The 14781-nt window shown below is 46.6% G+C and overlaps 1 protein-coding gene across 1 annotated transcript in view; it reads left to right on the forward strand.

The window, feature by feature from the left end:
- Positions 1-7786: 7786 nt before the first annotated feature.
- Positions 7787-14781, forward strand: part of DSCAM (DS cell adhesion molecule) — a 691848-nt gene continuing 684853 nt past the window's right edge. Inside the window, exon 1 of the mRNA XM_066259344.1 lies at positions 7787-7893. Within this exon, the coding sequence (XP_066115441.1) occupies positions 7851-7893 (43 nt within the window). The 5' untranslated portion in view covers positions 7787-7850. The remainder of the gene's footprint in view (positions 7894-14781) is intronic.

Consider the following 14781-nt stretch of genomic DNA (forward strand, 5'->3'; position numbering starts at 1 on the left):
AACCTAGTCTTTCTTTTGCACCATTCAGCTGGTATTCCTTGAGCACTTACTACATGCAGAGCATTATTGTGGGTGTGGTGAATGCAACAGTGAAGAGAAAGACAGAGTCCTGGTTTTGTAGAGGTGGAGTACATAAACATCAGAGAGTAAATACTGACAGGGTAGGCATGCTGTTGGTGTAGGACAGGGGTCCCCAAACTACGGCCCACGGGCTGCATGTGGCCCCCTGAGGCCATTTATCCGGACCCTGCTGCACTTTCGGAAGGGGCATCTCTTTCATTTGTGGTCAGCATTCGCATCCTGTGCTCCTGGAGTACTGTATGTGGTGGCGCCGCAAAGCGCGGCGTTGCTCAGGTACAGTACTACTTCCAGTGATGCGGACGCATGCGTCACGGCTCCAGAAGCGCGTCATATCACTTGTTACGGCTAGCAGTGACAAATATGGAACTGACATTGACCATCTCATTAGTCAAAAGCAGGCCCATAGTTTCCATTGAAATACTGGTCAGTTTGTTGATTTAAATGTACTTGTTCTTTATTTTAAATATTGTATTTGTTCCCATTTTATTTTTTTACTTTAAAATAAGATATGTGCAGTGTGCATAGGGATTTGTTCATAGGTTTTTTTAGAGTCCGGCCCTCCAACGGTCTGAGGGACAGTGAACTGGCCCCCTGTGTAAAAAGTTTGGGTACTCCTGGTGTAGGAGGTTGTGAGGAAAAGCTTCCCTGAAGGGAAGGCCTTTGTGTTGGCAGTGAGGGAGCCCTGGGGGCATCCGAGATGAAGTGTTTGTAGAGGGTGGGCATGTGCTTGCTGGCTGTGCTTGAGGAAAATCAAGGAAACCAGTGCCAAGTGTGCAAGTGAAAACACAACAATTCTGCCCCAAAGTCTGGTGGTGATGGGGGTGGCGGCAGCAGCGGCAGTGGCGGAAAGCACATACACATATAAGGACATTGGATTCTATGCTGTGAAAGGTCAGAAGGCAAGGGAGAGTTTTGACCAAGATGTCCAGTGATCTGGTGTGTGTGTGTGTGTGTGTGTGTGTGTGTGTGTGTGTATGTGTGTTTTAAAAGATTATGCTGGCTGCTTTATAGACACTGGCGTGTGGGTGTCAAGGTGGAAGTAGAGAGAAACATTAAATGCCTCTAAGAGATGATGGTGTTCCTTTATTTGTTCAGGAGCTCCTCTGACCAGACAGGCATCCCAGATGAAATCCTGGGAGTCACTTTGGTGTCCTCCCTATCTCTCCCCACTTCCCGCCCACCTCTCCCTGCTTCCTGACAATCTCTTACTACTTCCTCCCTTTTTCTTACCACTGTTCAGAGAAGATCAATCTTTTCCAGTCCCCAGAGTGTTGTGTTTGGATTCAGGCCAAGCTCTGTCCCGTACTAAATGGGTGCTACAGGGCATGTTTCTAAACCTCTCTGAGCTGAGGTTTCCTCATCTGAATGGGAGTACCAGTAATAGCACTTACAACCCAGACAAGAATTGAATTCAGAATGTATGTACAGTACTTGGCACGGAACTAGACATACCAATGCTGAGTAAACATCAGTGATGAGTTGAAGAACTGCTACATTGACATTGATGGCAGCTGTCATCACTATTAGTAGTATTTCTAAGTTCTGATTATCTTACCTTTTAAACGTCTTCCAATACTATGAGATACAAATGTCTTCATCCCAGTGCCCTGGCTTTCATCAGGTCTAAATCATTTTCCATTTGGACTCAGGCTAATTTTTTAATGGTCTTCCTGCATCCTTCTCAAACCCCTTAGGCCATTCTCTACTTTGTCCTTATCAGGGAATGTTTCCAAAACATAAATCTAATCCTGTCACTTCCTCCTCACCATACACCCGTGGTTTCCTCTTGTCTTCAGTAAAGTCCAAATACCTCCTTGTACGGGCCCTTCCATCCTTCCATGCCTGTCTCATTTTCACACACACACACACACACACACACACACACACACACACACACACACTAGCTAGCAGACAGATGTGCCACCTCCTGATTGTAGAGTTTATCATATCAAATTATTGTACTTATTACCTGAATCCCTCACTAAACTGTAAGATTGGTAGGAACTATGTTTAGTCATTTTTTATATACAGTGAAGGTGTAAACTATACTATTCTCAAATATGCAGCTTGGTGAATTTTTATATGTGTATGTGTCCTTGTAGCTCCTACCCGGATCCAGATAGAGAACATTTCAAGTGGCCCAGAGTTTCCCTAGAACCTTTCTGGTCCATACTTATTCATCTTCAAGTTCCCAGGATCTATTCTAGTGATAGCAGGTAGCAGGTATGGTCCAGATATTTGTGGAAGGTTTCCATCAGTTCACTAGAGGAAGAAATAGATGGGCCATTGCTGACACTCTTGACCATTGCTGCCCTTTGCAGTTCTGAGACCAGCGGTGTAATAGTGCCTGATTTCAACTTAATCAAAGCATCACCAGCCAGAATGAGGCTTTGTCAAGTAATAAATTTACTAAATGTTTCTACAGGTTCAGTTGCAGACAATAACTATTTCATACAATTGTTCTCTATGTAATCTTTAATGAAACCAGATCCCATATCTCATTTGATCATCTCAACAATCCTATAAGGTAAGAAGAACAGGTATGATTGATTCATTTCCAAGGGAAGAACCTGAGACTCCAGGAACTTCTTCTCTGAGCATATGCACCACGAGCGGGCCTTTAGTACACATGGTACAAGTGAGAGGTGGGGAAGGCCCTGGAGCCATCGTCCAAGTCCACGGTTCTTTCTGTTAGGAAACCCTGCCCATGCCTTTTGCCTTTCTATTAAGGTATCTTAGGTCCTGTATGGATTGAATTGTGTGTCCCCCAAATGATATTAAAACCCTAATCCCCAGGATCTCAGAATATGACCATATTTCAAAGTAGGGTCATTGTAAGTTGCAGATGTAATTCCTTAGGATGAGGTCTTCCTGAATAAGGGTGAATCTCTCACTGACTATGACAGCTGTTCTTGTAAACAGAGAAGAGACACAGAGACACACACAGGGGAAGGCCATGTGGAGACAGAGAATGGAGCAATGGCTCTACAAGCTGAGAAAGGCTGAGGACTGCCAGCACCCACAGAAGCTGGAAGGGGCATGGAAGGACCTCCTCTCCAGGTTTTGGAAGGACTGTCCTGCTGACACCTTGATTTGAGATGTCCGTCCACCAGTATCGTGAGACAGTATATTCCTGTTGTTCTAAGCTATCTTGTGTGTAGTCCTTGTTTCGGCAGCCCAAGGACACTAACACAGGCAAATATTTGTCTTCCGGGTCAGAATTAACCACACATCTCAGAAGGGTGTGAGCCATCCCACTGTGGTCACTGCTGCCTTCCCACCCACAGTGCCTCCTCATGCATTCCATCTACCTTTCCCTCCTTTAGAACATGGCTCAAATACCACCACCCCTGTCCTTGACCCTCCAACGAAAAGCAGAGGCATGATAGACAATGTAATTGGTTGATACTGCTCACGAAAATATGTGGTTTCTCATTTAGTATCATTCAAATGGACACAGAAGCAGTCTCTTTGGCTTTGTCTCTCCGGGAGGGCTGACAATAAGCAGAGAGCATGGGGGGTTGACCACAATTCTATATGGAAGGCTTTCCGGTGAAAGGTTGATCTTCAGGAGGCCAGATATTACATTAGTTAGGAACACAAAAAAATAATTGCATTGTTGGAGGAGGTATTAAGAGGGACAAACTGCAGGTTGATTCTGGGCCGGAAGGGGAAATTGGAGGCTCCTCCTCCTAATCCTTCACTCCTCCTTCCCATACTAGGAGCCCCTTCAAAGATGAAACTTTGGGAGAGCAGGTATTGCTGAGATTGTCTGGAACCTTTACATGACTGAACCTCATGAAGGCCTCCACATAAACTCTTAGGATACTGAAAGGTGGGAGTGGCCAGCCAAGACAAGCCTCATACTCTTGCTTATTAAAACTGCTACCTACCTATCTGTAGTGGCCCTCAAATGTCACCTGGGTAACCCCCGAGGGGGCTTCAAGCCAACACATGTTAAATCTGAATGTGTTTGATAAAGTTGGCTTTTCCTGATGTTCACTGGATGAAGGTGGAATGCTCCTTGCCTTGATTCAATTTTCATGTTGACATCTTAACTGAACTTAAAGGCTCAGCTCAGTTGACATTGACTCCAAAAAGACTTCTCTGAGGTTGACTACAAAACACGCTTTCTCGTCTTAATTTCCATGGCACCTTCTGAGTATGTATCTTGGAATATGGGTCATTTTCCACGGGTGTTTGAGATCTGCATTCCATTCCAGGGATATTTACTGGATGGGTTCATGTACCAGGCACCATGCTGGGGCTTTGAGGACACCTTCTTGAACTGGGGAGATGCAGTGTCTGAGTATGGAGCTGACAATTTCATGGGATGTGTTTTCAGACTGAACTATGTTCTAAATATATTTGTGAAAAAAGTTTGATGCTCTGTTAGGCCAATTCTAGATAACTAACCAATTCATTCTACACAGGTGCATTAGACAGATAACCACAGAGGGCTGGCTTCATGGGGGTGAGACCAGTGTACTTATACTGAAAATGACCTACAACCCCAGGGCTTGCACTTGAGGTTTAATGCTCCGTAGTTGTCATCTTGAACTTTCTGTTAATTTTAGAAATTAATTTTATTCCTTTATTTACAGCTCCTGAAGCATCCTTCCTCCCACAGACTGCCTAGGAGGTGTTCTTGGCTGACTATTTCTCCATTCCAAGGTGCCCTGGGCCTTGACCAGCCTCTGTCCCCCAAGTCTGCAATCACTGCTGCTTTTTTACAGGGTGACAACTGGATCAAGTTGGAAGAGAAGGCCTGTGTTCTGTTAGTTACCCTCAGTCTGCTGGTGGCAGAGGGGTTGGGATCCATGCAGAGGAGTGGGTGTGTGTATCTGCATTTGGGAGGTATGTCAGGGTGGGGCTGGCAGCAGCTGTCTGTCCCTGCCACAGGCCACCCTTCTTGTGGCATAGTCCACCAGTGTCTTGAGTAGGGAAAGCCTCTTTCCACCTCTGATCTGGGTTAGTCCTTCCCAGCTTGTCCTTCTATACCTGGGACCATCCCTCCACTGAGCATTGTGGCAGTAATCTGTGGGGAAAAGAGACTGGTTGCTCCCCCTCCCCAACGCTGGCCAGGGCACAGCACATTGGTTCAGTGGAGGGTGGTAGATGTGGGTCACTAGTGCTGCCTTGAGTCACATTCAGTCATGAGTAACTATTATTATGCCCAAGGAAGCATTGATGTTAAATAATAAAAATTTAAAAAAGCAGCATGGGCCCTGGCCAGCTGGCTCAGCGGTAGAGCGTCGGCCTGGCGTGCGGGGGACCCGGGTTCGATTCCCGGCCAGGGCACATAGGAGAAGCGCCCATTTGCTTCTCCATCCCCCCCCTCCTTCCTCTCTGTCTCTCTCTTCCCCTCCCGCAGCCAAGGCTCCATTGGAGCAAAGATGGCCTGGGCGCTGGGGATGGCTCCTTGGCCTCTGCCCCAGGCGCTAGAGTGGCTCTGGTCTCGGCAGAGGGACGCCCTGGAGGGGCAGAGCGTCGCCCCTGGTGGGCGTGCCGGGTGGATCCCGGTCGGGCGCATGCGGGAGTCTGTCTGACTGTCTCTCCCCATTTCCAGCTTCAGAAAAATACAAAACAAAACAAAAAACAACAAAAAAACCCAAAAAAAAAGCAGCATGACATGTGGACAGATACTGAGAAAGAAAGAGATATGTCTTATATGTTAGTACCTTTAATGGTGCTTTTTTTCCTTTTTGAAAAAGGAGTCTTTCATTTCCATTTTGTCCTGGACCCAAAATATGTAGTGGGCCCTGTCCCCAACCTCAGTAACAACCATAGCCATCACTTCTGACAGTACCAGGTGCTGGGAATGTGCTATCAGAACTTCTCAATCATTATGAGTTAGGGCCCTTGATAACGTCCATTCAGCGTAGGAGGATAATGAGGCACAGTGTAATGCATGAGGCCCATGTTGAGTAAGTAGCCAAGCCGTTCTCTGCCCCCAGGTGTGTGGGACCCCAGAGCTTGAGTGCTAATATGGAGGCTGAGTGGAACCTCCCAAATGGCTAGTGTGCAGTGAAGTTTGTGAATTGAAAGCATGTTGCTGGGAGCTGCCTGCAGGAATAGGAACCACCCCACCACCCGCCCCCTGGGCTGCATTCAGGAGAGTCTGTGAGTGCCCCTCACAGCTTGCAAAGCTGGAGGATGCTGGGGCATGTGATAGAGCAGGGCTGGGCCGAAGTCCTGAGTGGGCAGCAGCACGTGACCACCTGCAGCTGCAGAGTGATGGCGAGCTTGCAGCATCACTGGCTCAGCTGGCCCTGTCTTGTACACAGGGCCTGGCCATCTTGTGCCCAAGTCGGGTAAAGCACCATTTTGTTTCTGCCTCACCATTTGCTTTTCCTGTTATTTGCGAGCCACTGTAGGTGTGTTCATTCCCCTCTTGTATTTGGAGAGGCTCATGGGGCTGAGGTGGAAGATACCCACACCCTGGAAGCCCACTGAGACCACCCTCCCCTGCAAATGCTCCTCCTCAGTGAGTTTGCCTGGCCTCTGGGGCATTCCATCTTGGATCCTAAATGGGGTGCAATCCAGCCCTGTGGACCATTATTTTGCAAAGTGAGGAAATATGGATGCATCCCCTTTTTAAAGCCTTTATTTGAATATTATTATGACTTCAAGAACCTTACAGAATATTCAGGAAGTGTGATCATACTGGCTTCTGACAGTAATGTGGGAGGGATTATAGGTTTGGAATTACTCAAATTATCAGCAATTTCATTCAGGTTTTTATTCCCCACCACTCAGAAAGCAAAATTAGAATTGCCTATGTTTGTAGTTTACAATGTATTTGAGATGATTAAAAATTAGCTGGTGAAACCATAGAGATCTTTTATAGTAGCAGCAAAGATTTGGAAGCATCATTCCCTCCAGGCAAATGAACTGGACTTTTATGACAGTAAATACAAAATCTGAATCCATCCGCACATTTTATTAAAACTGCTAACATTTCATGGTCACCTCTGCTTAGCTGACAACCTTCTGGAATAGTCACCCCTAGCCATATCTTACTTGCAACCGGCAAGCAAATAACTAAAAATAATCGGCTGTTGAAATGATTATTTAAGCCTCTAAGAAATGCATCCTGATGACTGTGCGTGAGTGTGTAGTGGCTGCGCTCTCGCCGGTCCTGCCTCCAGTTCCTCACCACTTCTCCGCTGCTGCTTTAAGACTGCAGAGCGCCCCGGCGGCCAGAGGCAGGGGAGGGGTCCCCGCTCGCCTCCTCTCGGTTGCTCGCTCCTTGCCCGCAGCCCGCCCGCCCGCCCGCCCGCGCGCCTCCCCAGTAGGGAAGGTGAGCAAGGATCACTGTGACTCGCGGCGCGGGAGAGGAAAGATGCGCCTGCCCGCCCGCCGGCTGCCTGGATGCGGAGGCTGAGGGCCGGCGCACGGGAGGCCGCTTGCTGCGCAGTCGGGGCGCCGGCGCCCGGGATGAGCTCACGCCCGCGTCGGCGACTCTGTGCACCTGCCGACCTGCCGGAGGCCCCCTGAGCCGACGGCGCACCTGGGCTGCAGCCCGGCGGGCCCGCTCTGGCCGCAGCGTGGGGCGCGGCGCCCGGGAGCAGGTGTGCAGGAGCGCGGCGCGCGGCGAGCGCAGCCCTTGCCCCGGACCCCGGCCGCGCCGCGTGCCCGGGCGGCTCGGCAGCGGCGGCGGCGGGCGGGCGGCGGCCCCCGGGCAGGTGGCGAGAGAGCGGAGCCGGGCGGAGCGCGGGGGACGAGGCCGGCGCGTCGCTCGCGGGAGGCCGGGGAGCAGCAGGGGCATGTGGATACTGGCCCTCTCCTTGTTCCAGAGCTTCGCGAATGGTGAGCCTTTCGGTTTGTGATGAATTTCATTTCTTGAATTGACTGGAGTGTGGGGGGACTGGATGCATGGGTGAAGTCTGTCCCAGTTTTCCCCATTTGTGCTTGCTTATATTTCCATGCATTTATTTTTAAATTATTTTTTATTTATTTTGGGAGGAAAGGAGGCTATGAAGAGAGGCCAAGGGAAAATTGGCTCTCTGATCATTTAGAGGAGCTTACCTAGCAAAGTGACAGCTTGGAGATAACTCCAGTGCTAGGTAGCTACCTCATTCAGAATCAACCTGGTTTGGGGAGAGGAGAGACAGGGAGACGGGCACTTTGACACATTACAGCCTCAAAGGGAGGTGACATTCCAAGTGCAGGCAGGTGGAGAGGCCAATTAAGAGCATTTGCCTTCAGATCAAATCTGTTACAATTGAGCCCCAGCAGCAGTGAAGGCTTTAAGAAAGATCTGTCCTTCCGCCCCCGCCCCCCACCTTCTCTGTAGTACACTGTCCTCACAGACGTTTATGGAAAAATATGCACTCATAAGCATTACATCATCTGAAATGTGGACCAATTTTTAAAAACACCTGTATAGTTGTAAAAATGAAAGCAGTGAATATTGTCAATAAGTAGCCTTGCTTTCCTCATACCCATCCAATATTACATTTTAAAATGCTTTCTTCCTGAGTATTTGAAAAGCTATTGCTCTTGACTGAATCAGACCCAATTAGTAAGTGTGACTGCACCTTCGGCTGCCTGTCACGGCGTAAATATGAACTTACATGTCTGAATAGCTTCCTCTTATTTGGGAACGAGAGGAAATTGTCACCATTTGGCATTGCCTGGGAGTAGCTACAGCGTCAATTCCTATTTCAAATTTTGAAACACAGATCTGCATGATATGTATGACCTGCCGACAGTTAAAATTAAAGCATTGAGAAGAATCCCCTACCCAGGAGAGGGAGGGAAGAAGAGGGGGAGGGAAGGAGAAAGGAAAGGAGAGAGAGAAGGAGAAAGGTGGTGGGGGCAGAAATCTTGCCCTTGTGAGAAAATACCAGAAGCCAAGGGGAGGCTCTAAGATTTTCTTGGAAGATGCATAGGGAAGCTCCCAGTGTTAGCTGCATGGGGGTACATTTTCTTTGCCCATCTAGACAGTCTTTAAAGAATCTACACATGACAGGCCCAAGGAAACCCATAAGCTTTGCAAAATTATAAAGTAAAGATGACAGAAGAGGTAAAGCTGAAAGAGGGATCTCCTCAAATTCATATTAAAATGATGCTTTGCTCTCTAATATAACCTAAAGCAAAGTGTTCAAAACTTTCATTTGGAAATTTCCTAGCAGGAAAGAATTGCAACAAGTTCTGACATGACACCCATCTTTCCCAGAGGGCACTATACCTCAGCTGCAGCCTCGCGGGAATTTACCTTGGGGGATAGATCTGCTTTGGCTAATGTGTGGTGATGCATCAGGACATTGGCCCTTTATGCTGCTCTGCTAAAGCGAACTCAGAGAAAATGTAGGCATGCACACATACGTGTTTCCAGTGCCACAAAGCCTTGACGGCGTGTCTCACCTGTCAGGGCATTCATCTTTGAGCTCCTAGGAGAGGCCTGGATTACAGGATGAAATACAATTTCCATGCTATTGGGAAGTGTGTTTCAGGATGACTAAAGAGATTGTGCTTGTGACTGTCAGTCAATCAGCACTCGTTTTACCGTTTCACTGTTATATGTGACAAAAATAGTGTGGAAGAATTTCTGATACAGAGGTGCCATCAAATATTGAATCAGTGTTTATACTTAATATAATTATAAAAGGCTCACATAGATTGAGAAAATTGTGTAAAAACCTCAATTGGTCTACCCTATGGAAAATATATGCAAAGCATATGTATGGGCAGAATACCAAGTTCTGTGAGCATTATCACTTACACCTTTTCCAAGACATTTAAAGTTGATTGATAATCAACCTGACTGGTACTGTAATGAACGCAGGCAGGTTTCACAATATAAGACATAGATCGGACATGCACTTGTATATTTTACATTTCTGTATAGCGTGTTCTGATCCTGTCTACCAGAGGCTGTGGGACTCTCTTACATAAAAATGGCTCTCTCTTTATGTGATCAAGGATGGGAGTGGGGAGTGCCTGACTGTAGAGCATTGAACTCTTTCCTTTTGAGGAAGCTTTGAAGAGTTTTTCAATGAATGATGCTCAATGTTCAATGCATATAGTGCAAAGAACCATAAAATACATAGTCATATCAAAAATGAAATGAGTCCAGTTTGAATGCTGCCTGTTCATAGGACCATATGTCAAAAATGTGAAATTAAGGGGTGCCTACCTATCTGAATAAGACTTGAAAAAAAATGGAGAAATACGCTTTTTCAATAACTGTCACATGTTGGTCTACCTTAATTTAAAAAAATCCCCAAATGTGCTTGATAAAAGATTCATGAACTCTAATACCTAAACTGATTACTTCTAGGCCGCAAACATCAAATGGTCTGACATGATTAAAAAATATCTATTTGTAAAAGATTATGTAGTTTGACATGTGGGATGCTAGCAAAATGAGATCTATCTGTATTTTAACAGTAGGCAGCAGCGTTTCCCCTGCAGATGTAATGGGATATATATTTATTCTTACTACAAGCATGGTTGCTGGACAGGCTACAGAGAGTGTTTTGGGTAAAAATGAGGAGTCAGAGAGCAGTATATCATGGGTTAAAGCCTTGAATGAATTACCTCACCTGATCAGGTGCAATCATCATGTTTAAAGCAGTCAACTTGTTCTGTAATGTTCCAGAAACACTCATGGGAGAACTTCAGTCACGGTGTAAGGAAACGGGTCCACATACATGCAGACCCACATGTCCCTCCATGTCTCCTCAAGACAGAATCATGCTACATTGGATTTTGTCACAGTTTCTCTTGCTTTTAACCCAGTGAGCATATTCTAGACTAGAATTCTTTCTAAAAGCATAGGTGGGCCTCCAGATAAGCAGAATATGGAATAGTAAGCAGATTACATATATATATATGGCAAATTTTTGTCAGTATCCTGGCATCTGTTTCACATGCACATGTGTCTCTCACATCGCCTCTTTCTGAGCGGTGGACTCTGGTGCTTTGCTGCGTTGCTGTTCTCAGGGAGCTCGGACATTAGAGAGGGTGCGGTGGTAGGAGAGAGAGGGTGGTTGTTAGAGAAGATGGGTGCCCAGAGCCTTCAGGCATCACTAGTTCATCTTGACAAGGAATTACATGCCACCAACTTGGTACTATTTTTAAATTTAGAAGCAGACCTTTGTGAGTACAAATGCACTCACATGGCTTTTAAGGTGATTTTCCTTTAATTCATGTAAATATTTGTAAGTGAATAATGGTATCAGGTGAGTAATTTCAGGGCCTCCTCCCCTCCTTCCCCTGCCCTGTATTTAATAAGCAGATTCAAATTCTATCCCAGAATTTCAGGATTCATCCCAAATTTTTAGGTCTCTTAAGTTGCATGCCCCTACAAAATGCCATGCAGATCTTTAATAAATGGCAGCTGATCCTTCCCGACTCCCGGACTATCTTCTGGATGCCACTTTGCTGTGACCACAGTTCATTGCTGCCCCCGGGGGATCAGTGACTCTCTGGCCAGAACTGGTACCATACAGCATGCTGGTATGGAAAATAATTGCTGATGGCAAAGAAAGGAAAAAAAAAGCTCATCTAAATCCCTAATACCTGGACCCCTACGTATATAGCTGTCAAAGTGTTTTATCATGTGCCCAGGATGAGGGGCAATGAATATTCCTAAAGGGACTCAGTGCAGTGTGCATGGAAACTGATGTAGGGCAGGGGTGGGGGGAGGAAGAGGGGGAGATGGAAAAGGTCATTTCATAAAGGGAGACCTATGGACACTGCAGGAAGCTGGAGATTTGTGTTTGGAAAATAGAAGAGTGGATTTCTCAGTGGATATATTTACATATCCATGGCATCCACATTTCACTAAATGAGTCAAATTCTGCGGGTGAGATTATGAATGTGCTTCATTCATAATTAATAAGCAGGGAAAAATAACACAGTTAGCATTAGGCTGGGCAGTGGCGTGTTCAGAGTCTCCCATTTTCTCAGTCTCCTTGTGCGTCCAGCACAGCGGGAGGAGCGTGCAGAGCCCTGGGGTGTTCACATGCAGACCGCTGCACCTGGGCAGTCTCCTGGCTGCTGTGCTGAAGTGCCTGCTGGCTTCTGGTGACTGGCTCCCATCAGCGGCCTGGGAGATAGTAAGGTGGTGCTACCTGCATGTCAATTGTGTCCCTGCCATAGGACACTAGTGGGCGGCAAACCTCACAAGACTGCTGCAGCAAGCCTTCAGCAGAGCAGGCAGCCTTGCCGCCTCTGAGGGGGAAATGCTCTGTGTGGGGTGGTCAGAGGCTTTCTCCCCAGCATTTGATTTCTCAAGTTCATGGTGCTGGACTCCCATGTGAGGGAGTTCATTCCAACTGGAGCCAGGGAAAGGCTACAGCGAGCCAGGCAGGGTCTGGCTGTCTTTGTTTCTGATTTTACAAAGGAGGGTCATGTTCAGAGCAATATGTTGAAATCTAGATGGTCCATGGAAAAGCAGAGGAGGAACCTGGGGGCTGCTGGGCCTGCACCCCCTTTCACATGGGCAGGGGAGCCTGCCCAGCCTGTGTGCATCTCCTCTCAGAGGTGGCAGCTCCAGGAGCAGACCCGCGCCTGATTGGCTGACCTTCCAATGTCATTCCAGGAGGCAGTGCTGGCTTCTCCTCCTGCCTCTGGTGACAGGGGTGATGATCCTCCGCAGTCCGTCAGACTGCTGGCTTCAGTGTGCTTCTCCGGGCAGCAGCTGGAGCCCCCACACCCACCCCAGGGAAACTGAGCAGCACCATTTCCCCTGGACTAGGCATTAATAACTCTTTGCGTTCCAGAGAACTGCTTGGCACAGAAATTCTCATCACTCCCTGCCCCTCCCCCACCATATCTATCTATCTATCTATCTATCTATCTATCTATCTATCTATCTATCTATCTATCTATCTATCTATCTATCTATCTATCTATATGTTCATGCTTTGAAAATGAGAGAAAATTCAAAGTTGCATGTCATTCACTGCATTTATGGACTAAGATAAGACAGTGGGAATATGAGATTCCAGCAACCTGACATGTACTCACTGTGCAGTTCTGAATTCCCAGAGTGCAGCCTGAAGGGTGCCTTCAGCAGTTGATATACCAGCCACCAAGGTGGTGGGAGGGAAGCATCACGGGTCAGGTGCACATAACCGGGTTTTTGGTTCAGCAGCTAGATAGCTTCTGCTCAGGATGTTCAGAAGGGTTGGCTCAAAGACCTGCTCCCCCAAATTAGATTCCTGCACTGTGCTCTGTTACCAAGCCTTGCACGTTCCCTCAACCATGTCTAGGGCAATCTGTAACTCTGTTTATTTGGTACTTATTTGGTTAGCGACTACTTCCCTCCCTGGGTGATGTGGTCCACAGGTCAGGCCCCTGGGATGCCTGAGTGTGTTCTTGCACATGCATGTGCAGAACACATGCATGGAGGAGGGGGACACCCATGTTTAGTGATTGAGTGAAGAAGGGTTGAATAATTCAAGGAACCTTGCTCTCCTGCCTCCATCTCCTTCCTGCTGAGTTTGCTCCTTCCTGGCCCCAACCTCTATTTCTAACATTGTGCAAAATGTATGTAAGCTACTGTGTGGATTTCTTGGCTTCTGCCATCTTGCACACACACGCAGACTCCATGGCTGTAGAGGCATTTGTTTTCGAGGATGCTTTCAGGGCATTTTCTCCCCTTTTCCAAGGGGGGCTTGCGTTTGGATAATGCAATGGGACTTCATCACTGTTACAGAACATGATAGGTTGGGGTGATGGCCCTGCAGCCAGGAGTGGCTCAGATGTCACAGAGATAAGTTTGTAAGTGCAGTGGGCCCCTTGCGCTCACGTGTGTTTTGCCACGTGGCAGGATTCAAAGCCCTCAATGTCCAGCTGGATCTGGAAACCAGAAACATCACACCGATGTGTTAATTTTTTTCCTGCAGGTTCCTGGGAACTTATTTATCACAGAGTCACCTGGGACATCAAAAAAAAGCTTAGCTCTTAGGCCTTAATTGTCTTAAAAAACAAAACAAACAAACAAAAAACAACTAAAAACCTATATACCCTGTTGATTGATGGGTTTCTCATCATTATCTGATTTTTGTATTTTGCCACAGAGCCAAATGTAAAAGCTTGTTCCCTCATCAAAGTAACACAAAAGGAATATATTTTCATCATTGTTGCAATTTTAATTTTTTAGGCAAATATGAGAATTATGTGTCTGATAGCTTAAAATATTTACCATCTTTTAATTTTTAGAGGTCTGTGTTTGCTCAATGATGACCAATACTTAGGATTTTTTTTAAAAAGTCATTGAATTTGTTTAATTTTTGGTCTTTCAGCCCTCCCCCCAGGTTATATAAATATACATATTGGTGTAACAGGAGGGGATGAATGGAGTTGACAAGATCAGTGATGAGATAAGAAGGAGGAAAGGCTACTCCACGGAGAGCAGAGTGGCGAAGACTGATGAATTTTGCCTGCTTCCCTACTTCAGATTATTTTTACACAAAAGACAGTGAGTGAGATTTAAGAGTGACCAAGCTGTCCTATTTATAGAAAGCTGGTTTTAAATGAGGCTGCCAAGAGAGGAAAGAGAGAACCAAAAACGCGAGAGATCGCCTTCATACGGAATGCCGCTTTCCCTAACCTCCTGGAGCCACACAGAACTTTTGGAGGAGGACAAAAGCAGAGCAATTCTTTCTGAAACATTGCAAAATCACTTTGACTTCACAGAACCTCCTAGAAATACTTTCAGGATTTAAGTCCATGTCAGAC

Source organism: Saccopteryx bilineata, chromosome 2 (genome assembly GCF_036850765.1).
Source record: "Saccopteryx bilineata isolate mSacBil1 chromosome 2, mSacBil1_pri_phased_curated, whole genome shotgun sequence".
NCBI classification, from domain to species: domain Eukaryota; kingdom Metazoa; phylum Chordata; class Mammalia; order Chiroptera; family Emballonuridae; genus Saccopteryx; species Saccopteryx bilineata.